Here is a 25,779-nt window from a genome sequence, read left to right on the forward strand (position 1 = left end):
GACAGTGTGTATGATTGTGCCTACTGTGGTTCCTTCTAAGTCAAAAGAGGTTCTGTGAAAAAGAATCCATGTTGGGTCTGCTCTTCTTCTATTTGCATTTTATTTGTTGTCTTCTCAAGATCATTCTAACTAAAATTAGGGAAAGACTCCTAAATGCTTTCTTTCCATTACAGGGTTTTCTTTAAACATTAAATTAAGTGGATAATGATTCAAAGTCATCTTCAGCGTCATTTTATTCAAATTAAGGGGAGAAAACAGAGTGGGAAGAGATAGGGAGAAATTTTAACACATACACTCCACCTAATAGGAAGCAACGCCCACACTATTTCTATATATATGCTCCTTGCTTAGAATGGGCAAACATCATTTGCTGAAAGCTATACACTTTTCCACTCTTTTTATAATAAACACTTGATGCATTCTATCCGTCACATTATTTAATCAGGGACAGAGTACCTAGATTATATTGTTCCAAACTGTGTGAGGGAAGTATAAAGGCTAACACTGAAAAATAACTAGCATACTATGTCGATGTTCAGGTTTGGGGTAAAATAACATCCAATAAATTAAATCAGTATGGCTTACTTCATTTATTTATGTATGCTTCACAGCTGCAGCATTCATACATGAACATTCAAAACTTTATAAAAGATTAAAATGGTTATATATACAAAATTTCTTTCTTTGAATGTGTGTTGTTTTAACAAATCCCCCTCCCTCCAGAACCCTAGGTCTATATCCATTTGAAATGTTGTTGATCTGTAATCTTGCAAGTTAGTGTTATAAAAGCCATTAAAAAGGAGACCCAGTTGAGTTAATAATTAGCACTTTGACCCCTAAAAAATGCTCCTAGTCATAGAAAAGTCCTCCATTCAGGCCTTTCTTGTAAGTGAGGAAAAAGGAATGCAGCAAAAAAAGAGTTCCACATTGCAGTCTCTAGTTCCGTTGGGATCCCATTAGCCAGCCAGGCTTCAGCATCACATGGAAGCCGGCTGTACCTAGGGCGGAAATGGTGCGGTGACCTACAAAACTTTGTGTTTGTTAATTGTCCAGGAAAAGCCATCCTCCATCTTGCTGAGAAAGGGCAAGGGAAACCATTTCCAGCCTAAACAAACTACCAAAAGCAGCCCAACAAATGATTAAAGACCTGTAAGGCTCCATAATCATCATTAAATATGCCCGAACTCAGTGTGACTTTTTATTTTATATACAGGATTAAAATCAACATTAAATCATCTTATTTACATTGCCATTGGTGCTGAAATGGAGCTTTTTAAATAGTACAGTAGGCTGGTATACATTATAAAATGGTCTGCACTGGAGGCAAATAGAAAACTAAAGAAATTAGATAGTCTGGAAATGGTTACGTTCTGCCCTTATTTTCTTTCCTTTTGTTTGCTTTCTTTTTGAATGCCAATACTTTCATTTAAAATGTTTTCGAGCACAGCAACCCAAAATGACTGGATGGTGGTCCAAAAATCCAAACCAACTGATAATACTTCTCGAGGTGATAGGAAAGGCACAGGAAGTTAGGACTTTGGCTGAAATGATGAAAACACATGTTCGCCAGTTTAGGGATCAGCGCCTTGTTTCTTGCCACCTCCTGCTCCAACGGTGATCATGTTTTGATGTATTTATTGAATTGTCCTTTGCTGATGAGGAATTTTTAAAGTATTTCTTAGAATAAGTCCTTTGGTATGCAGATGCTACATGGAAGGAAAGAAAGAAAGAAAAGAAAACACAACAATATTACTTGCTCCATACCCTAAACTACCAATACCGTAGCCGTAAAATGAGGGTGTCTAGTAGTTGTTATAGCATGGTTGTCCACTCTTTCTAAAGGACCACTTACGGTTCAGGCAGGTAATTTTAGGCATAGCCCATCTTCCATTTCCTAGGCAACGGATGGTTGGAAGGTGGCGTTGAATGAAACCATCTTTGCAGTGATATCTAATCAGGGAGTTGATTTCATAACGAGGTTTCATCTTTCCAAAGGTCTTGGCATTTTCTACAACAGGGGGCTGGCCGCAAGCAACTAAAGAAAAGTAAATTGGGTTATTTCCAAATAATCTAAATATTTCTATTGGCATGAGTTTCTCTTTTTTTTTCCTCTCTTTCCTTCTTTATTATACCCAATCAAGCACCTTCAGCAGTCATTTAGATTAAGAAATTGAAAATTTTCAAGACAAAACTAAATAGTAAGGCTCTGGGCCTAGTTTGAATCTCAGATTCTGTCATCTTGAATTGTGCTTTTTTTTTTTTTTTTTTAAAGAACCATAGGGCATATGTTCATACATTCATCTGTCCATTTGGAGGTGCTACTTTTCTGAAAAAAGTTCCAAATTAAAAGGAATTTGGAATTTCCTGTCTCATGCCACCATGTGGCCTGTTGATGTTATCTTCATCACCATCCCAAAGTTTTTATTTATTACCCACCTTCACTTCAAATAATAATAGATTTGTAATAATTAACTATTATTGTCACTTCCCTGAAAAAAACTTACAATCTATAATAACATCATAGCTTCAAAATGCGGACAAAATATGTCCAAAATATGGATAAAATACGGACTCTTCACTATAAATAAAATATCTCCAGGTTCAATTATGTTTATTTGCTCTTTTCTGTCTTCTGTACAGAGACAGGGAGCAAGTCAGGACATAGTATTCATGCTTCAATTTTGTAATTACCTTATAAATATAAATTTCAACTCTTAAGCAGGGTAAGTAAAGGTAAATCTTGGAATATATAACCATCATTTTTAACCCACAATAAAAAATTCTGTATATCAACAAACTTAGTGATGGTAGAAATAGTAAAAAGGAAATAGTAGTAAAAGAAACTTCACAATTTTGAAATTCAAGAAGCTGGGAAAATTGGTTCAACTGAATTTGTATTAATTTGTAATTTTATTCAATATTAGTGTACTTGTTTTAAATGATATATTTTAAAAATTAACTTTTATTAAGTGATTGTGTTTTGCTATACATCTCTAATAAAAATATAACTTAACTTCAATATAATTTCCCTAAATGACATTTCCTATCAATAGTTTACTTTAAGAATGCCATCATGAGGCCCACCTGATAAGCATGTCATATTCTCTCATGAAATAATGTAAATCTTCAATGGGAGGATGATTACCAGAAACCTTGGTACCAAGATGTTTGGATGTCAAAAGTTCACGAATATTAAATTTATTTACATATTCAAAAGGCAGTTTATAACCATATTCTTTTGCAATGACAAATGTAGGTTTAACTTAAATATTTAGTTCCTTTAATTTACTTCTGCCTGACAAAACAGCTTAGAATGTACTGACCCATAGCAAACAAAACTGTCTTTAATGAAACACAATCCAAGCATATATTTTCGTTCACATAAGAAATTGTCACTCAGATAGACATAACCTAAAAATAGATTATAAAGTCCTACTATCTATAACTAAGAAATTAGAAACATTTGTGTATGTATTTGATTTTTACAAATTCCTAGAAGATAAACTGAGATTTCTATAATAATATGTCATTTTCACTTAATAATCTACACTATGCATATAGTTCAATGAAAACCCCCATCTGGATATCTACACTTCTTTTATTGTAATATGGAAAGTCTATACTAGGGTCCAGATACTAGCAAGTATCAGATAGAATGAGATGGAAGGTTAAAAATTATCAATTAGATAACTCATTATACTTGATTCTGACAAATTAGAAGTTGTCTTTAAATTTGAGAGGAAAGCAATATACAGATTTCTTCCAAAACTATAAATGAAGACTTATTATAAAGTTAAAATAATTCAGGGAGTGTGGTACTAGCAAGGACAGGCAAACAGACCAGAAATAGATCCACATACATATGCTTGATATTTGACAGAAGCAACATGGCAGAGCAGTGGGGAAAAGGTAGTTTTTTTCACTTGGACAATTGGGTATTCATATGGAAAAAATATGTATTTGGTTCCCTACCTCAGAGAATCCATGGGAGATCAATTCTAGATGGTTTAAATATATAAATGTAAAAGACAAACTATAAAACATTTAAAAACAACATAGGATAGCTTTCTGACTTTAGGATAGGTAAAGATTTCTTAAGACACAAAAAGGTTTAAACCATAAAGGAAAATTCAACAAAATGAAGAACTCTGTTCATTAAAAAATGCCATGGGGAAAGACGAGCTACAAACTGGGAGTAGATATTTGCAACATATAATTTTCAAGGGATTAATAACCAGGACATTTTTAAAAACTCTCACAAATCAATGTATAAAAGAGAAGCAATCAATTTTAAAGAATACACAATAGACATGAACAGAAACCTTACAAAAAGAAGAGCTATAAATAAAAGTATATGAAAAGATATCCAGGGAGAAGTATCCAAGACAACGCAAATTAAATCACAAGAGATAACATTTTATACCCACCAGATTGGCAAAAATTTCAAAATCCATTAATATCAAATGTTGGAGAAGATGTGGAGTAATGGGACCTTTCACACATTGCTGGTGGGAGTGACAATTGGTACAACCACTTTGGAAAATAATTTGGCATTTTCTAGTGAATTTGATGGTGCATTTATCCTATGACTCTGCACTTCACTCCTGGAAAAACACCCTATGGAAACTTGCAGAGATCTACCACAAACAAGTTCAAGAATATTCGTAGAAACATTGTTTATAATAGTGAAAACACTGAATGTAACCCAAATGTCCACTGGCAGGAGAACTGATAAATAAGATGTTATATAGTCATATACTGTAATACTACACAGCAGCCAAAATGAAGAAATACAGCTACATGCATCAACATGGATAAATCTCACAAACATAATGCTGAACAAAAAAAGCAATGCACAAAATACAAACAGTATGATTCTACTTAAAGTTCAAAAATGTGCAAAACTAAACAATTTGTTTACAGATACAAGCATATGTGATAATTCTAACGAGAAAAGAAAGGGTATTAAGTCATTATCTATGGCTGGATTTGGGAAGTAAATGGATGGGATTGAAAGGAACCTGCAGGATGCTGCAAAGATGTGTAGATAGTATGCAACGAGGTGGTGTTTTTTTTTTTTTTAAAAAAGTCTTTTATATATAATATAATCCTTCTTTGCAAGTATTTAATTAAAACGACCTAGGTCTGTATGTTTAAAGATGTCTAAAATATCTGAAAGGAAAAATAAGTGTCATTTATAAAAGTCTACAGACATTTATAAAATTCGTAACAGTCCCCAGAGTACTGATTAACAAAGAATTAAGCCTACACAAATAAAATTCAGACAGTAGGGAGATAAAATATATGAATCATTTTGTTTTGTTTTATTTTTCTCCTTTAATGAGGTAGACCTAATGTTTTGTAAATCTTTCCCCATTGGGAAATGTCTACCATGATGTTACTTTTGTGAATCCTTTTTAGATAAGGCAGTGGTCCTCAACCTGGGGCAGTTTTCCTCCTCTCCCTCCTTTCCCAGGGATAGTTGGCGATGGCTAGAGACATGGATGGTTGTCACAAAGCAAAGGAGGATGTGGAGTGGAGGAGAATGTTACTGGCATTCAGTGCATAGAGGGCAGAGATGACGCTAAACATTCTGCAACGCACAGGGCAGCTCCCACAAGTAAGAACTGTCTGGCCCAAAATGTTAATAGTGCTGCTGCTAATAAACCCTGGCATAGGAAAAAATAACACCGGAAATAAAAGAATGTTTGGATCACAAAATGAAAAGCATGACTCCAGGGAACATTTGGAGATCTAAGAGGGCAAACATGACATTTGGATAAAGACAAACAGTTCTTTAAAGACTTCTTACACTAGAAACAGGGAAAAGAGCAAATAACTTGATTTGCTGTTTTCACAAGTTCCATCGCATAAGTGCGGAAGTAACGTACATAGTCGGGAAAGCTGCTCACACATAAAAGATATTCAGAATGAATTCTGCTTTAGACAAGAGAATGGCAGAGTATAGTAGTCATGGATAACAGCTGAGTTTCATCTCAGCTTTGTGTATCTTACTGTTCTCTTTCTTTTGATAGAATTTCTCTAGTGGTGTTTGTCTTTCCTAAAATATCTATAGAGTGTATTATTAGTTTTATTATTTTTATATTCAAAAATAAGTCAAATGGATTTTGTATTTTGCGTTTGTACTTCGTATGTTTAATTGAGGTGGGTAAAATCTGGGTATAGAGATTAAATACTCATGTTCTAACACCATTATCAATTGCAAATAGGTTTATAAATTTTTATGGAATTCCTATTTTTTAAGGAAGAAGTCTATACAGTGTGCCTTAGAATTCAAACATATTGGTCAATGATAAACACTTTCAAAAATCAGCTTTCTTAATTTTATCTGTTTAATATCAACTAAGCAATTCTCATTATATTATTAACATAAACATATTATAAATGTTTTTATTGTATCATATTTTGAAGGTATTCAACAATAGATATAGAGATGGATTTTTGTTCTATGGTTTATGTGTATAGATGGAGCTTCTAAGGGAATGAGTGAAAAACTCAAATGTCTATAAAGACCAGGAACTTAACCAAAAAGGAGGAAAGGTCTGAATGAGGACTGCAATGAATTGGAGACCACAGTCCCACCAAGGGAGGGCGGTAGTTTTCAGCTGCAGTATTTAAACCACTGATAAACTTGAACATGGGCCAGATGGCACCAGGTGTTCTTTTTTTTTCTTAAGTAAAAACTTCACATTATTTTATGATACATACCAGTTTTTTATTGTTGCCAACTAATTAAAATTTTTTTTGTTTCTTTAACATTTTTATTTATTTATTTATTCTACAACTAATTTTTTTTTTTTTTTTTTAATGCTCTCCTCATCAAAATAAACAGGTTTATAGGCCCTCGGGCTGGCAATTGTTTTTCTTAAAAATACTGCCAGGTAGTTTTTCTACATAAATGCTACATTGTTATCTTAAGCACTTGAAATCTAAGGTGAACACATTACTGAAAACAAACTTTTCAATTATATTGAAAAAGTAAAACATTCCAGAGCAATAAGAGATGCCATATGTGACATCCAGCTTATGTCTTAAAGAATGACATTTATTCTTCCTGAATTTACTTGATAATTGAAATGCAGATTAAGTATACATTATTAATGGGGTAATCATTACCTGTTCCTTTCTTGCAGGTATAGGTGAGATGGTAATTGCAGGGAACATCATTCCACTGGCCATTCTCATGCCATATAATTACAACACAATCTTCTCCAGCAGAAAAGAAACTATCTGGCTGATTGGGCCTCCAGTTCTCATATTGCTGTAAAAATGGAGGGAGAAGATAACTATTGACAGTCAAAGAGAAGCATATTATAAAAGCGACAGTGCCATTACTGCACGATTAAATTAGAATGGACTCAACAATTTCTGTTGAACCATCTAGCTGAAATAATTCTGGTGGTAAAGAAAAAGATTTTTACACTCTGAGTGGAAAATGTATATATCTCAAAGTCTCTCTTCAACAAATACATATTTTTTTCCTTTGGCGATGAGATACATCTAAGGAATCAATGCTCAATTTAAGAATTTTAACCACGTCATTATTATTAATTGTAACAGCATTATGGAAGTGGAACAACTAGAGAAAAAAATTCATAATCTCGTCACTCTAATCTGTCATGTTTTCTTCCAAACCCTATGTGCACATATAATTTTATGTAGAGGTGATTATAGTGCAATAAAATGGTCATTCCTTCTTTTATATTTTTACCACTATAAAGTACCTTTGTCTTATTGAATGTAATTGTTTTCATCCAAATTCTTTGTTATGTCGATATACATATAAATTGATATATTTGCTATATTTATTTTTTTGTTTACCCGATATACCTATGCCCATCATTTTATATTCAACCTTTCTGAGTAATTCTGTTTTAGATATGATTCTTACGTGCATCATCCAGTTGTGTTTTGCTTTATGATCTAATCTGGAAGTTGTTTTAATAGGAACATTTATCACATTTATGCATATTAATATACAAGATAATGCTTTAAAAAATATGTCTTACTATAAATATATGTTTGCTTTTCTTTAATGTGTGTTCAGATAATTAAAAGGAATTTTATTGACCTGATGTTTTTCTACTGGTTACCTTTATATCTACATCTTCAGATGATACCTCTTGATTCCCTAGTTTGAGCAATGACATATAACCAGAAATATCTTTTGCCTTCCATCACAGTAATACATGTCTTTTATTCAGCACCAGTAATGAATGAAGCCCTCTTCTGGTACTTGGTATGCATTATCTCTTACAGTAATCCAGCAAGACTGGGAATAACTTGAAACTTAGCAATGTTAAACACCCAGGACTTCTAGGTTTACATTCAATTTTTTGTTACCTTAAAATGTGACCTCCATATCAACCAATAATTATATGAAAAACACAGTCCTTATGCCTATTCAAAAATAACAAACTTTAGTGAGATGAAAATAATATTGGACCATAAATGAGAGAGAAGCTTTCTAGCCTCCGGTCTCTTAACTCGAATGTGATATGGGATATGTTTGTTCATTGTCTCTCTGGCTCAACTTGGGTATCACTTTCCCAATATGCTTTGCCTACTGTCACATTTAAATCACATCTAATGCTGACCAGACTGGTGGAGACAAATTTCCTTCATATGAAAGAAATACGTATTCAGATTTATGTGACAATGGCAAATGTGACTGTTTCTTCTGGGCCTACAGATCTATTAGTCTTTCCTTGAATTAAATTTAAAATAAGTCTGTGTGTAGAAAACAAACTTACGGTTACCAAGGGGGAAAGGGGGAGGAGGGATAAATTGGGAGGTTGGGATGGACATATACACACTACTATATATAAAATAGATAACTAATAAGGACCTACTGTATAGCACAGGGAACCCTACTCAATACTCTGTAATGACCTATATGGGAAAAGAATCTAAAAGAGTGGATATATGTGTATGTATAACTGATTCACTTTGCTGTACACCTGAAACTAACACAACATTGTAAATCAACTATACTCCAATAAAAATTAAAAAAAAAAAAAAACCAAGGGGGGAAAAAAATAAGTCTGTGGCTGAAACAGTGAGTTAAGAGATTTTATGTGAAAAAGACAAAGTCAGAGAAGAAAGAACTGTATATGAGATAAGGTAATTGTTTCCAATTCAGAGCATGCCAAAAAACGGTCCTCCTAGTTACTCCCAAAAGCACCATGGCTATCTTTATGTCTTTTAAAAAGGTATAATAAATATATTACAGAATGGCTCTAATTTTTCTTTCTTCTCAGAAAATAATGCAGTTTTTAAAGCTTTAAAATATGGTAAAAACCTAGATCTTTGATAAAATAATTTGTGAGAAGAAGACCTAAAGTTTGAAAACCTCAGGATTAAGAGACCTTCTACTTTTCCTTCAATCTCTTTGCTTAGCTTTGCTTTGAAATACACCTCAATCATGCCAAAATTAAGAGAGGAGACAAGAGACCTCTGCTATGTAAAGAAGAGTCTCTGAAAAGTGATAAAACTTCAAAGAACCAAGGGAAGATTAATAAAGACTTTTTTTCCAAAACACAGAATTAAGGGTGTTTTTATTTCTCTGGTGGAAATCCAGAAATTATATGGATTTAAATTCAACTCTAGTAGCCTGAATGGTACCACTGAGTTACCCCCTAGGTGGCCCTGGGAAAGATGCTGAGAGGACCATACTCACCAAAGCACTCTGTCTGGCAGGTCTTCCTGCGACCGGGAAATGACATTTGATCTGACCTGGGTTTCTAATTATTTCTTTATTTTCCTTTTCTTTGCCTATTTCCCTTTTCTTATCATCTCTTACCCTCCACCCACCACGCCTTATTTTTTGCCTTTTTTTTTTTCTTTCCGGCTACCCTCCTTTAATAGATAACAGAAAAGGAAATGGAGTAACAATGCAGATATAAACGTCACATTCAGCCTGCTGCTGCTGTATAACTAAGCTGTCTTTAACAGATGAATTAAAGCAGGATAAAATTAAAAATTAAATTAATAAAAGAATAAGAATTCCTTAAAACTAACAAAGATCTACATTTAATACTTTTTATGGTGAAAGATCCCAGAGTTCCTCATATACTTAATTTGGATTTTGGAGCTCAATACTTTCTAGTTTACTTTCTAACTAACCTCTTTCAGGAAACCAGTGAATGTCCTCAAAGGTGGAAAATTTTCCAGCATCCCAATACCACGTGTAAACTGTGCAGTGCTCCCCTTTCCTTGTCCTTACCGCACTATTCATCTCCCTTCTTTGCTTTATTTTTCTTCATAACACTTATTACCTTCTAATATCCTATGCATTTTACTTACTTATTATATTTTTTCTCCTTAGTAGAGTGTAAGCTCATTGAGGACAGGGATTTTGGCTTCTTTTGTTTACTCCTGTATCCTCAGTGCCAGGAGCTATGCCTGGCACATACTGGTGTTGTTTAATAAATAATTTCATATTTAGAAATAATGAACCACAGAGTGTGCTGCGTTCCTCCCTATTCATACCTGCCCCTGATCGGAGATGTTGTTTGCTGCTGGCAAACAGCAAGCAAGACAATCGCAAAGTCAGCAGAAGTAAATAACCGGCCTGGAAAACAGTTGGCAATACATACCAAGAGCCTTAAAAAGTTCCTACCCTTGGACCTCATAATTCTACTTCTAAAATGCTATCCTAAAAAATAATCAGAGGTGTGAACAACATTTTATCTAAAATATTATACTAGCAGTAAGTGGGAAAAATCTATCGAGCAAATATATATTCAATAAATCATGGTATAGCCAGACAAATGGGACAGTATATAACCATCAAATATCTTGTCTTTGAGCACTATACAAGGAGATGGAAGATACTAAAGGAAGTGTTAAGTTAAATAAAAAGTAAAGTCCTAAAAATGTACAATAATCCAAATTTTACGCATACTCTCAAGATGCAGGTGTGTGTGTGTGTGTGTGTGTATGCAAAAGACCAAAAGAAAATGCAGTAAAATGTTATAAAGTTTATATCTAGTGATATGAGACTAAGGTAATATTTTATTCTATATATTCTTACAGATTTTCCAACTTCCCTTGAATGAGCATGAATTATTTTTCTACTCAGTAAAAATGAACAATATAACATGAGCTATGCAGTGATCAGAAAGAACTTACCGATTTCTTAGCTAACCTTTTTTAATCTAACCTCAACAAACATCACTTCAAGCCATCCAAGTCCCTCGACTGCCATGTATTTTGCAGCTGACATTTCCTCCTGATCTGAACAATAACCATCTCATTTTCACACTGAAATGAGATTCTGATTCCATGCCACCAAAGTAATTCTCAGGCCTTAAGCTTCCCAGGCTCAGACCTCTGGTAAAAGATTTAATTGTTTTGGGTGGGAATTGCATTTGGCTCGCCGCAGTGATTTAAAACCCGTGTTCTGTGTTGTTGCTTGGCAGAACTGTGGCTTAATGGTGCAGGACCAAATTTTAAGTCTGTGGTTTTTACAAGAATGTTTGATACCCACAGGCATGTCACACTATTACCTCATATCTGATTGCTCCATTGTGCAGATTTATTTTGGCTAGGATGCTTTGATTTTGCTCCATGTTACTGCCAAACTGACTTAGCAAAGGAAACTCCAGTTTTCTGAACAACTTTCTTTGTTTCCTCCTGAATTCTTATAGCCTTATTTAATATCACTTGCAGAGAAAAAGAGTAGAAAAAATAAATCATTGATTTTAGGTTCAATAATGTATTTTTTTCACTAAAGCTAAATGTTAGGAAGAGATCTCTCCTCAGGAAATCAATTCTGAGCTATAAGAATGTAATCGAGCCTCTCTCACATAGACGGTGTCTCATACATACAGAAATGTAGACTATTGGAATGAGCAGAGAAAAATTCTCTGCTCCCATCTGGATTTTTTTCTCCTCGCTGGGATTATAAGCAAACATCCTGGGTGATCTAGCCCAGGTCGACCCTCTTCTAGGGCTGGATGGGCAAACTAAAATTATTCCAAAAAGCCAGCATGGCTTGGGGAGAATTCATTTTAACACTGTTGACAAAAATAAATGCTGATCAGACCTCAGCCTGTTTTTGTCTCAGAGACTCATGTTCTCCATTCCAAACCTTGAACTCTCGTTGTTTCCCCCAGAGACCAGAATTAGATCAATCCCATGTCTGAAAAGAAACCCCTAAATTACTGTGCATTTTTGTTCTCTTCTGATGGCAGAGAAAATTATGACATAAAAGTCACATAGTTGATGTAAAGGAAAGCCAGCTGAGATGTAAACTTTTCTACATGTTCTATAACAAACATGCATTTTATTAAGAGCTAATTTTTTATACCTAGTATGAACTGCTTAATGCTGTACAGTATATGAAAAAGTTACTTGTAGTGTTCCAATTAAATGATTACCTCTCTGTATGTGTAAAAAATAAAAATAAAAAGTGCCCCAAAAGACAACCATTTCAACTAAACTGGATTTATTAACTTTTCAATTATTGTTTTCTCTTTCCTTTCCCCCCAATCAGATTCAAGCAAGTTAGCTGCCAAAGGCATAAAATGATTCTAAAAATCCTGGCCAAAATCTAACAGCTAAGTACCATTCTCTTGAATGACAATTGTCTCCACAAACCAGAGAATTCATTTTGAACCAATCCTAATATTGAGAGGACAAAGTCAGAGCAGACTGAAGTTATTCATTACAATCTATCAAACTTTACAAATGCTTAGATTATTTTATTCCAAATAATCTGTATATTATTGTCAAAAATTTACTTCTGTCTTATATTAACATAAAAGTGGAGAATTATCCTGTAGGTCTTCTGGAGCATACGGGACTCCCCTGCCTGCCAATATTCTCCACTCTCGGAGAGTGACCTCAATTCCACAGATCTAAGACAAACTTGACTTAGGTTTCTCAAGCAGAATGGCTGAAGAGTTATTCTCTCCTTCCCAGCTCTTTGCAAAGTCTCCAACTTAATTCAATCAACATGCGGGGAGGGAAAAGGTGTGTGTTGTGTTTGGGGATGGGGGTAGGGTCTCTGCTTTTGAGTTACCAGCAGTCTACTAAAGTCAGACAGGGTTTATATCCTTTCAAGGTGACTCTCTGATTATATAGTATCTAGGAGTCCCAACTGTCATTCAGAGATACCAGATGATCTTTTATCTTTAAAATACACACCACCATGATCAATGGACCTGAAATCTCAGCAGATAACTAGTATCACAAGCATGTACAAAATAAATGGAAGATAAAACTGTAATGTAATTGAACTAGAGATGGACCACTGTCTCTTTTTCTAAGGTTAAAAAAGTGTTATTCCATAGACTCACAGACATAGAAAAGAAACTTATGGTTACCAAAGGGGAAAGGGCGGGGAGGGATAACTTAGGAGTTTGGGATTAAGAGATATACACTACTGTATATAAAATAAACAGCAAGGACCTACTGTATAGCACAGGGTACTATGTTCACTATCTTGTAATAAACTATAATGGAAAAGAATCTGAAAAAGAATACACACACACACACACATATAACTGAGTTACTTTGCTGTACACTTGAAAGTAACACAACATTGTAAATCAACTATACTTCAGTTTTTAAAAAAGCATTATTTCAGAAATACACAAGATTTAAAAATAAATCAGGTGCTTTGCTTTGCTTTACAAAAGGAGTTTGCTTGGTTCAGCTTTGAGCACTGCTTTCAGTTCAAGAAAGGAAACAAGACCATCCAGTATTAGTCAGTTAACTGCCGTGACAGTCACGTCCCAGCTGGTCCTTTATATGATACATATATAAGCAAATCGATTTATGAGGAAATATGCAAGCAGCTGGATGGTGAAAAGAAAGGGCTGGATCAGGGAAGGCTCTTGAACCGTAGAATGACTTACCCTTCATGCAACATTCCAAAATAGTATTTGTTTTTCCACATCAAGATTTTTTTTGTCTTTAAAAGATAACGTCAATTCAAAATTCAAAACCCTGAAGATAATAAGGTCATGCTTCAACCTCTAGTAGAGAAAGAATTCCCGAAACATGAAAGAGTTTTGTTTTTAAATCCCTTTTATCAGAATTTAAAGCTAAGAAGTTTTCAAAGCAACTGGGCTTATCAAAACTTAGTTGATAGCTAGCCCTTCTCCATAATATTTGACCCATTTCAAGTTCTTTTCATTGAGATTTTACGATTTAATTTGGTCAAATAGCTATAAAGGATAATCGATGGGCACTAACTAGTTCTCCTAAACAGTTAGACACCCTGTTTAGAATCTCTTGGTTTCTTTTCCTCTCTAATAACAAGAAAATGGAATTTTCACACACTAGATAAAATTAAAGTCCATCTTTTTGTGGGACACAAATCTGAGATTTACTACCATCACACACACATACACACACCCCTGCAAATACAGTATTTCTTGGCAGCAAGGAAGGATATATCTAGGATAGACCTTTGGGAATGCCCCTGTTCACACAGACCTGTGTAGCAGAGAGGTCCCCACCATAAACACAATAGAGAAGGTCCAAAATGGTTAAATAGTTAGTAGAATAAACATCAACAGACCCCTAGAGATGGGAAAACTGAGCTGTCCATTGGACAAACTTGCTAGCTAATTGAACGATTTTTACTTACTAGCCAGCCATTGGGTACAGTTCACATTTGTGCCTGAGCAAAAAGTACGAATTATTTCATATTGTGAATCTTCAGGGTCTCTCATGTATATTTGAAACTACAAATCTTGAATCTGCATCTGCCAAGGGCCTGCTCTATCAGCGACCTTGTACCTACCCACATATTTACCTATAGTTTTTCAGCTTAGATTGAGTCACCTTTTATTCTTTAAAATTCACTGTAATTTAGATTATCTTAAATGGCCAATTAAAGGCTTTATGTTTTAGAACTATTATGAGTTTTGCCAAGTATGTTTAAACAATTAGCCACACACATTCCATTGATAAAAACCGCTCTTGACATTTGTCCAGTAAAGCCATGCTCTGACATAATATATTATGGTAATTGTTGGGAGAATTTAAGGCTTCAAGCTATAATTTGGAGTTTTTTTCCATGAACAGTCCAGTCTCTGCTTTCTACCTACTCTCTATTCCCCCAAACACTGCTGATTTAATTCACTGTAAAAAAATTTTCATAAGAAAACCAAAAATGTCCTCTAGGTTCACATGCCAAGGGAACCAGCCAAGGAAAACTTTCCACTGCTATTACTGTGTATAAAGTGAAGATATGGGAAAGATTGGTCCTAATGCTTGCCTCAGTTGCTAGGATTTTACTAAGCATGTGACTCCATGTATTAGCTTTACGCTGCATTTGAAAAATCATCTCATTTCACGTTTAACTTTCTGGTTCATGATATAATGCAATTCATACTAGAATTTTAAAACCCAAAGCTATAGGGACTTAATTCACAGAGAATATTATTCCTGCAGAGACCTAAGTGGAGTTCTGGGAATGTGAAGTTTTGAAACGCAAAATACTATATGGCCACTAGGCGGCGATATCCATCCATCATTAGATTTTGAATTACCAACTAAGTCACTGTTAACAAAGCAATGTAGATGTCCCCCCACCCCCGCCCTGCCCCAAACCATGATTATTTCCTCCATATGGAAAAAAAGATTAAAGGATTATCTGTGATACGTCCCCTCAGTTTTGTGAGGAAAAGTAAGAAGAGAACACTTTGCTAAAAGATAGACCTCAGCTAAACAGTATTTACCAATCCCATTCCATTTAGCTACAGGCCAATGTAGCTATAATCTGAATTTTCTAGTTGACTAAAACGTTCAACTACAATATTTATTTTTTTCTATTTGTCCTTTTAAAATTATCAGATGATTTACATCAACAGTGAAGCTGCATCAGAAGCAAAGCCAAATCTATAATAGACACCTAAAATCCTTAGGACAGGGCAGATCATAAATAAACACCAATGCACACAATTAATGTCTGCATGTGATTTAGTCTGTTTTTAGGTAAAACCTTATGTAGATTAGCTATAAAAACATGACACCTGTACTAAAAGCTGACTTCTCTGTGTTCAAACTCCTTTTATCACCTGGAACCGGTAGCGCCAGTGCTGTACTCACATGGCCACAAATAACATCCAAATGCAGTCGATGCCAGGGGTAAGCAGATAACCACCAAAGGATAAAAGCAAACTCCAAATAGAAAACACAGCCCCTAGAGGACGGCTTACCCTTTCGAAACATATGCTGATAAGAAACCACCTTTGCACTAAATAAAGAACTCAGAATAACCACTCTGGGTTTATCCCCTGGCCCTCACCTTTCAGAACACAGGTCAAACAGTTATCTGCCGGGAGCTTAGAAGGACTGCTTATTAGAGAAATCAAAACATGTGTTAACTTTAAAATGTCTTTTTTCCCTAGATGGCTGTGGTCACAAGAGGCATTTGTTTGCAGTCTGTGGGGGATTATATTTAATTTTTTTTCTTTAAATTGTTGGGGCAAATGACCTCACTGCAAGGTAGAAATATACCCTCCTCTGCTCCGCGTACTTGCTGCAGGTTACTCTGGGCTGGGTCCTTGTTTATTTATGTTTTAAAGGAGGTTATGGTTTGGCTGTTGTCTTTTAGTTGAACAACCAAAAGGAAAAGAGCAGCTTTGTTTTAAAGGAGAAAGAGACGTTTGTTTTGGTGTCACTGCCCAAGGCTGGCAGCCTGGAGTGGGATCCTACAAACATGAATATGTCGAAGGGAAAAAAACTAACTCGGGGTCTCCTGATAGTCGTTAAAGTGGCAATATGCCCACTATTTTCCTAGCTGGCAAATCTCTGTGCGGGAGAGACAATCTGCCAGCTCTGGAGCACAGCACTAATCTTGTGTAATAGCGTGAGCTCACTGCCCTACAAAGTAGTAATTATCCACAGCAGTTTCCAAAGGATGTGAGTTCCTCCCACTGTGAGACCCCTCGAGACGGGGTCCCAGGCACAGCCCCACTAAGCCACTTGCATTTAATCTCCACCGTGAATGGTGCCAGCGGGTTCCTTCGCCCCAAGTTTGTTTGTACAGGTCTTCAGTCAGGAAGTGCTCACGATCCAAATGCAACTTGAAACTGCCAAACCCATTCAACATTTTCTTGGCCTTTTCCATGGTTATGCGTTGCCTTAAACTAATTAGCAATTAAATTTAAATAACCGTGTGTGATTTTTAAGGTTTCACAGAACGCTGTTGGAAAAGCATCTGCGAAAAGGAACTACCACGCTGATAAATTCTTCTTTTTTTCAAGGAGAATCTTGTCAAATATGAAATGATTTTCCAGTGGTGGGTAAATACTGTTCTTCCAGCTGTTTGCCCGTCAAGAGCCATCTGCACTCAAGGAAGGGAAAGGCGGAGATGAGGGTTTTGTGTTCTAGAACTGCTCTATGGCTCGATATATTTTATGTGAAGAATCAGAAGAACCAGTTCTTGGTTTCAAATCAAACTGAACTGCAACACAAGTAAAAATTTTCACTAAGAGCTCAATGGTCTTTCAGAAAAGAAACTGAAAATTCTTCTACTGGTGAGTAATGTGTGAAAGGATGAAGAAACAGCATATGTTTTCCTTGGCTTTTAGATTAATGAAGCCTGTGAGATTTAACATAATTAAATTAATGTTGATATGCGGTGTGACTTGCTCACAGAGAAGTGGCATTTGACTTGGAGCTAAAACCACAGCACAGCCAACACACACCCATCTGCAAACATTTTACAGGAAGTCTTCTAAGATTTTCAGGTAGAAAAAGTAAAACTTAAGGTTTTGGTTTGGGGGTTTTGTTTTGCATCATTGTTTTCTGCCAAATCATTCGCAATCCTTCAAACCTACAAACCAGCTTAGAAAACACAAGGAATTAGTTAATACTCTTGATTCTCTTTTCAATGTCCAAGACATCTGGGTGAGGGAGGAGGATATGAACCTTTGTGTCTATAAAAGGGTAATAATAATACATTCCTGCAGAAAAAAGAATAATGGTTTATGGCCTGCGAGTTACTCCTTTTTAGGTGTCTCTTCCTGGGTTAAGGGCTATTTCTTTATTGTTTCTATCTTTTTAAAAGCTGTTTTTTTTCTCACCATACTTTGCTTGACAGACTGACATGTTTATTTATGAAAGAAGAGAAGGGGTCTCTGGATTTAAAGTCAATTTCACATCCAATTTGGCTATTTTCCTTCACTAACTCTGCAGCATAACCAGGAGGGCAAGTGGGTGTCCCAAATTCTAGGTGTGCCAGTTTGCCAATGCTGGACCATGTTTATCAAAATGAAAAAAAAAAAAAGCCAAATTCAGTTATCTTCCAGAAATATTTTTTTCAAGTAACATTTTTTAAGCACAAAAGGCTATCAATTAGCCTTTTGGAATCTATATCATAACTAACAAGGGGCAAGATAAGTTGGTTAGAGCTAGAAAATAAGACATTTATGGATCTGTGAGTTAGTAACTTGTTTGAGAACTTTCTGACTAGATCCAGAAAGTGCAGAGGAAAGGAGGTCTCTGTTTTCTACAAACAGGACACTGGAGAGTGAGAAGGAGGCCGTGACTACTCCCTAGGAAGCTGACAAGCCAGCAGCCTTGCATGGGTTGACACTGAGTGCTGACAAAATAGAGCTGACAGATGGAAAATGTAAAAGAGATGTAGAAAATGTTCTTCTTAATGTATAAGGATAAAGTCAGAGGTTTTTTTGGTTGTTTTTTTTTCCTTACAAATCAAACTTTCCTAAAGCTCCTCAACATTTTTAAAAGAGAACTGGATTGTCAGTTCTACTCAGTCCTTAACCTCTGGACAACACAACCTAAGGTGACATTTTCCTTTGAAGTAACTGCATCTGATCCACTGAAGCATCCGATCCCCAGTGGTGAGGGCTGAGCTTTGGGGTGCTGCAGGAGCTCGCTAAAGAGAAGACAGAAGGGAGCAATACAGACCTCGGGAGAATTGCCCCTACGAGAATCTTATTCCTGGGGCTCAGGGAGAGAGGAGGGGGCAAGACGGTAACAGCTTTAAATCTCTGAGGTCCACAGCTTGATTTTAAACCATTGGCTAGGGAGTCATGTTATAAAAAGTAGTGTGATTAAGGCATCTACTGGTTTCCAGTATCTCCCTAACTGTGCTGTCCATGGACACACTACAGTCTGTAGTTGAAAAGCAAGTTGTAAAAATGATTTTGCCAGGATGTATATAGGTGGAGAAACATAAATGATTCCATGGTGTTCCCTGATGTCTGGCTCCCTCTGTGCTTGAAAGAACAGACTCAGATAGTGGATAAATAAAGGAAGCCCTGTCCAACCTTAGGCAACCAAGTCATCCTTGGTCAAGCAACCTATAAAAAATGAAATGAGCTGATAACACTTAGGAGTGAGATTTCCTTTTGCTTGTTTCACTACATTTTGGATTTGGATAATAAGGTTTTTTAAAGTCAAAGTTTTGAATAATTGTCAGTTTCCTAAAACTTCATGGAAAATCTGCCCTGATATAACTTAATCCTTCGAAAAGTTTGCTTTCCATCTTCTCTTCCCAAAGCTTATGTATTCTTGGGACAACCATGGACAAAATTGTCATCATTTCCAGTAGGAACATCTGTTTTCCTTTGGGTTAATAACTTTTGTAAGATGCATTATGCTCAGCTACATACTTCTGTTTCTGAGAAACATTTGTTTTCTTTTCGTCATATCTGAAGTACCACCTATTATGTTTTAATGTTTTTCATACTGATACGACTTTAAATAAAATATTTAATTTAGATAAACAAGAATTGTCATATAGAGATTCAGCCAAAAGGCTTAATTGGTCCTTTCAGGATTGAAAAGATAACAAAGTGAATTGGTTGAGCAATGTATGGATATTGATTATCATTCAAATATCTATTTTTGTCAACCGCTCTGCTAGGTGCAGAAAAAATAGAGATGACAGTTAATCCCTGTCTCAGAAAGCTCAGTGTCCGGAAATTAACACCACAGAGGCCAGTGGCAGGATGGGAAGAGGGTACAAAGGGCTTCTAGAACACAGAGGAGGAGCTCTTAGTCACACCCAGCTAGAAAGGCTTCCTGGAAGAAGGTGACTCTTGGCTAAGCAATGTATTCAAACATTTATCAAATGAAATTAGGGCAAGAGGTGAGGATATTCTAAGCACGAGGGCAAGTGGACGCAAAGACCAGCAGAAGTGAGATGTCATGGCTTAGTCCTGGAACGGTGGGTATTTTGAGATGAGACAGCTTAGGAAGTAGCAGATGGAATAAGTGGGCTTGGTATGCCTTGATAATAATTACAGAATTTTCTACTGAAGTCAAGAGGAAGACATTTGCAGAATTAAAAAGGGAGTAACAAGAGTTCAGAGCAAGGGGAGAGGAAGGTCACAGGCACTGGAAAACAGATCTAGGGGAAAACACTTCAGACTAGTCATTCATTTAACAATAGGTTAAAGAAAGAACTTAAAAGTCAGCTAATAGTACAGAAGCTAGATAAGAAATGTTTGTTTAAGTTCGCCAGCTTTAATGTGTACTTAACTTGGATGGTTTAACTTAGTGTCTTTGAAGACATTACTTGGGTGACAAGTAAAGTAATTCATTATTGAAGTTATTTGTCAGGGTTTCTAATAAGCACTTGGGGCATTTTGCTGTTAGAAATCTATAGTCAAGTTAAAGAATGACCGGTGAGTAGAAAACCAAAGGACAAACTGAAATGTGACTGCTTAGTAGGAAACCAAGTGACAAAGTGAAAACTGAAATGTGTTAAGAGAAAATAACCTTAATAGAAATCACAAGGGTAAGGCTAGAACCAATTTTGTTCATGAGTACACTTTTGTGAAATTTACTGGGTAAACACCCCAAATAAATAATAAAAAAGATTTTAAAGATCCAATAAAATCAAGAATTTGGCATTTTATTAGTGATATCAACATCCTATTATAGAAACCAATAATGTGGGATGAATCCATCAGAATCTGAAGAATAAGGGCAAAGTAGATAACTTGGCCAAATAAAATTATTAATTTAGTAAAAGCATATAAATTGAATTAGTCTAGCTATAAAGGATAATCATATTAAATACGATACACTACAAGTTTATTGGAAGCAAAGTTTAATTATTTCAAGAAAAGAAATGATTGAAATTGAGACCTAATATAAACTTATTTGTTTTTACTCTAAGACTGAATAACAAAAGATAATATACGGTAAATATCAAAGGTTCTTTTTGTATTAATACTGCTCTACCTCCCAAGAAGGATAAGCTCTAATAAACCTTTCAAACAAAAACTGGGGGTGGAGGGGAGAGGGGAGAAATCACTCTAAAACATAAACAAAGTTCTTGAAATTGCACACAGTCAAGTTAACACCATTCCCAACTGTAAGCAGATACTGCTTTTCCCGATGAAGAGTTTACTATTAGGGATATTTTCAAAAGCAAGACACTTGGAGTAAACAGCGAAACAAAGGAGAACTATTTTATTCAAAGGCCTGAGCACATATGGAACCTGTTAAGGGGATGGTGGCTGTAGAGAGAACTACAAACAAGTTTAAGAGACACCTAGGCTGCCTCTGAAAGGAAGGGATGGAGGCAAGGGTGGTTAGAAAAGCAGACAGTGGGCCAGAGATCAGTCAAATGGGAGGGAGACAGGCTGTTGGGCAGATGGTCTCTTCTGTTCCAAAATATTCAAAGTTAAGGACACTCCTTAGCACACTTTTATTTTACACAAAGAGTGAATTAAGAAGAAACCAAGGCTCTGTCAGAGTTTTTCCTGGATTTACTTGTGTCCTTTCTTTGATAAACTTCGCCTTGTGTATGTAATTCATTTGCTACCCTCTTCAAATTGAGGCCCTTCCTTGGTGCTCTCTCCATAACCCTTAGGTTCCAATCAGAAAATGTGAATTAATTAAGGGTAAGTTTCTTGTTTATGTTGTAGAGTTATCTGTCTTAGGTTATGTTATCTTCCTCTGAAAATTTCATAGGAAGATCAATATTTCTCCTTCGACAAAGTGCAATGCCCACTTATTTACCAAATTTAGGACCAGTCTAGACTATGGAAATTGTAATTAAGTTATTTTTTTCTCAGTATATTTCACAGCACGGTCCATTAAAAATTAATGGACACAGACAAAAAAATGAGTTGAGTTGGCTTGCTTCAGCATAGTGGAATAATGACATCTGATTAAATCAAGCACACCTGGATGGCACCTGCCAGGCAAGATAAATTCCCTAAGATAATTTACAGACCTCACTCATCTGCCAGCTATAAGCCAATATTCAGTCCCATTAACCAAGCTCACAGGGAGCATAGGGCCTTATCCTACACACCTTCAGAAATAAAAAGCAGGCAAGAGAACCACTTCTTTAAAGAGCTGAATTGATAATGGAGAGACCAGAATAAACATCTAGTAAAACAGAAAAATGCTGAGAATGAAAATATACAAATCAATTCTATATAACCAACGACAGACTGGAAACAGTCAGGGACTTGGCCTATCAGGTCAGTATGTTGCAAATGACAGACTTTACATTCACTTCACTGCGGCAAATGCAACTATTTCAGGCTCAGGGCAGGACCATACAGGCACCCAGCCAACAGTTACACTTTGAGATAAGTCGTGGTCCAGGTCTGCAAGGCACAAGGAAGTAGCAACCGCAACTGGCCACCTGAGTCCTTGGCATTCTAGCTTCTGCACTACAGCTCACAAGAACCTGTACTTTTACTGGACCACTTATAAGGGAAAGTCTTTGGGAAGAAGACTTAATAGTGGGTATCCTAGACCTAATTTCTCCCACAGGAATGAAGCCTACGTTCAACAAGGGAAAACTTACTAAATGCCAATACTTTATAATATACATTAACAAAATTATAAAAAGTCTTAACTATCTGTAATATAAAGGAAAAAAATCCTTCTAATTTTTATGTTCACTTATAAATTAAATTAGTAAAAACAAAATAGTCTATCTTCAATTAAAATGAATACATAAGAAGTCATGCTATACCAACCACTATTAACCTGACCAAAATTATCTCCCTGAAATTATTATTCATTTCAGCAAAATGAAAACATACAGATACAACAATTGCAGATATACCATCCACCTAGGACAATTAGAAGAAAATGAGACTATTGATGTAGAAGATGTAATCCTATACCTTACGGGGAATATATTTTATGAACAATCTACTTTCCCTACTTTTTCTGCATCTTGCCAAAGAATCTACTTATGCACACAAGTGACAAACAGTGCTGATTAAACATAAGGAGTGATGACAGAGAGATGGCAAGCCAGGCTTTATTTTAGGGTTCCTAAAGGCAACATGTGATAAGGGATACCCTTTTTAAAGTCAAGGAGGTGCCAGCTAGGAGAAAGCCTATGGCTTCACCACTTAATAGCATTGTGACTGTGGGCAAATAGCTTAGCCTAACTGACCGTCCCTTGCCTTACCTATAAAACACTTAATGCCTCTCTTATAGGTTACTGTGGAGAATAAATGAGTGCAAAGCACTGAGTACAATGAGTGACACAGACATAAACTGAGGGGCATGTCCAGGAGAGCACAGAGAAGCTTTCCTGAACAGGCAGAGCAGAACTTCTGAAAACAATTATTCGTTTGGCCTCTGTTCTAGAATGAACTTTACGTTTTGCCAAACTCATTAAATCCAGATGAATGGCAGTAATGAATGAAACTTAATTTTTAAACTCTTTTTGTGTGTGCTTAATTTTCAAGTCTTCCTCTTGTTTATCTAAGTTAGAATTGAATTTACACTTAACTGTCTAGCCCAGTGGATCCCAACTCTGTCTGCATTTTAGAGTCACCCAGGGAACACTTAGAAAATATAGCTGCCAGAGGTTTTGCTTTAATGAATTTGAGCTGAGACCTAGACACCAGTTTTTTAATTATGCTCCCCAGGTGATTCTAATGAACAGCCAGAGCCCAGAACCACCACTATAGGTAACCACACTTGAACTAGTTATAAAGAATTAGACTTGTGTATTTACTAGTAGTGACTCAAAACAGCTTCACCCATCCTGACTTAAGAACCTTATTGCAGCTTACTCAAGGATGTGGGTATCAAATCACTCCTTTCTTCAAGAAGTAGAAAAAGCTAAAAAACCATATAATTAGTCAGCAGAGTGAATGGAAAGAAATTTACAAGATCATAATTCAACAATCTTTTTTAAGATGTAAAAAATGAGCATGTTTTGCTTGGATAAAAATGAGCCATGCCTTATAGCAGATTTCCAGTGCAATCATGTAAGAAGAAAAGATATTTTTTAAAGGACCTTTTCTCTTATGTGTATTATTTTCCTTTTTGCTTTGAAGCTATAAAAAACAAAGATAACCATCTGAAATACAGACCTGAGGCAATTCTGCTGAGCCTGCGGTTTACGGGTTCAATGGAAATCGGATACACTCTTCTTTTAAGAGAGCCACCTTGATTGGAGTACTAGTAGACGGATTATTTCTCAGGGAACTACCTCTATTTTTAACCCCCGTCTAGTTCACCGAGTGACCCTGAGCAAGATGTTTAACTGGTCTCCAGTCTAATGTGCCTCTGCAATCAACCCACAGTACCAAGTTCTAGAATCAGTATCATTTTCATCAGTAACTTACCAGTGTGCTGCCATCGGTCCAACGGAAGTCATGTTCAAACATCTTGTCATTGAGGCCTATCCACTGATAATCATGGCCCACACCTGAGAAGGAGAACAACACAGACATTTTATTATCTTTCCCACATATGAACGAAATGTATCAAAGCAAACTATTTTTGGCATGAATCATGCATCCTCTTTTCTGGCTGGATTTCTGTTTAGTTGCTCATAAAAATCTTTCATGGTCTAACTATCTTTTGTTCTTCTGCCCAATGTGTTTTAAACCAAAAAGCTAGTTTGCAAATATCATGAAACGTTAAAATATCAGACATGGACAATTATTTCCCTAGCAGTGCACTACAATTAAGTATTTTTTTCCATCTTTACTCATGATACAAACTTTCCACTTACTTTTTTATTAAACTGTGCAATTGGCAAAAATTCAGTGAACCAATAAAATGTGACAGATCTCACCCATGCTAGCCTCATTTTGGAAGCCACATGTTTCTTCTCAAAGCATTTTTAATAGTGAACACCTAGACTGGACAGATCTGCAAAACTTGCTCAAAAATAATTACTTTCACCATGAAATGAGTCACAGGCAAAGACACCATGAAAAAAAGTTAAATGAACCTCTACTCAGATTGCAAATTAACAAACTTCTAAGCGATAGCAGGAATCACGAGAACATATTTAATAGAGCATCAAAAAATGCTTCATGAGCAAAAAATTTCTACATATTTTCTACATAAAAGCTAGCTGTCTTCCTCTTTGCTGTAGTCTAAGGAGTTATTAAACAGCTCTGGTAATAAGTTTCATTAGCTTTCAGTCTCCGTCAATTCATGTTCTTAATATGACGTCCACTTTCTATGGTCTAAAATAATTAGAAACTTGGATGAGAACCAATTATGCACAGAGGATAAGATTAGGGTGCTATTTATAATTCAATTTTAATTAGTGGGATAAAAATAACTGAAAGCAATTTTCTCTTTTACTTTAGACAGCATATGTACATATTCAAAATAGAGACCAAAAGCCTGGGAAGAATTAGATTGGAAACATAAGAGGTGGTCATTTCTGTAAGTCAAAATATGATCAAATAGTAATTTCATATGATTTGACCTATAGCATGCTGTTTCAACTATTACTGCTGGCAAACCATGGAATGCCTTCCTATGTTACAGTTGAATGTTTTTCAAAGTAGGGGGCTCATGTAGTAG

At 35.7% G+C, this 25,779-nt stretch overlaps 1 protein-coding gene across 2 annotated transcripts in view; it reads right to left on the reverse strand.

Moving 5' to 3' along the window:
* Nucleotides 1-575: 575 nt before the first annotated feature.
* The window catches only part of VCAN (versican), a 115,754-nt gene continuing 90,550 nt past the window's right edge, over nt 576-25,779 (reverse strand). For both annotated transcript variants that reach the window (XM_082457979.1, XM_082457980.1), the window contains 4 exons: nt 24,579-24,661; nt 7,138-7,282; nt 1,853-2,035; nt 576-1,706 (listed from right to left, as the gene is read on the reverse strand). In XM_082457979.1, coding sequence (XP_082314105.1) covers nt 1,579-1,706; nt 1,853-2,035; nt 7,138-7,282; nt 24,579-24,661 — 539 coding nt within the window. In that variant the 3' untranslated portion in view covers nt 576-1,578. The remainder of the gene's footprint in view (nt 1,707-1,852; nt 2,036-7,137; nt 7,283-24,578; nt 24,662-25,779) is intronic.

Source organism: Balaenoptera physalus, assembly GCF_965194825.1.
Source record: "Balaenoptera physalus genome assembly, chromosome: 3".
Taxonomy (NCBI): domain Eukaryota; kingdom Metazoa; phylum Chordata; class Mammalia; order Artiodactyla; family Balaenopteridae; genus Balaenoptera; species Balaenoptera physalus.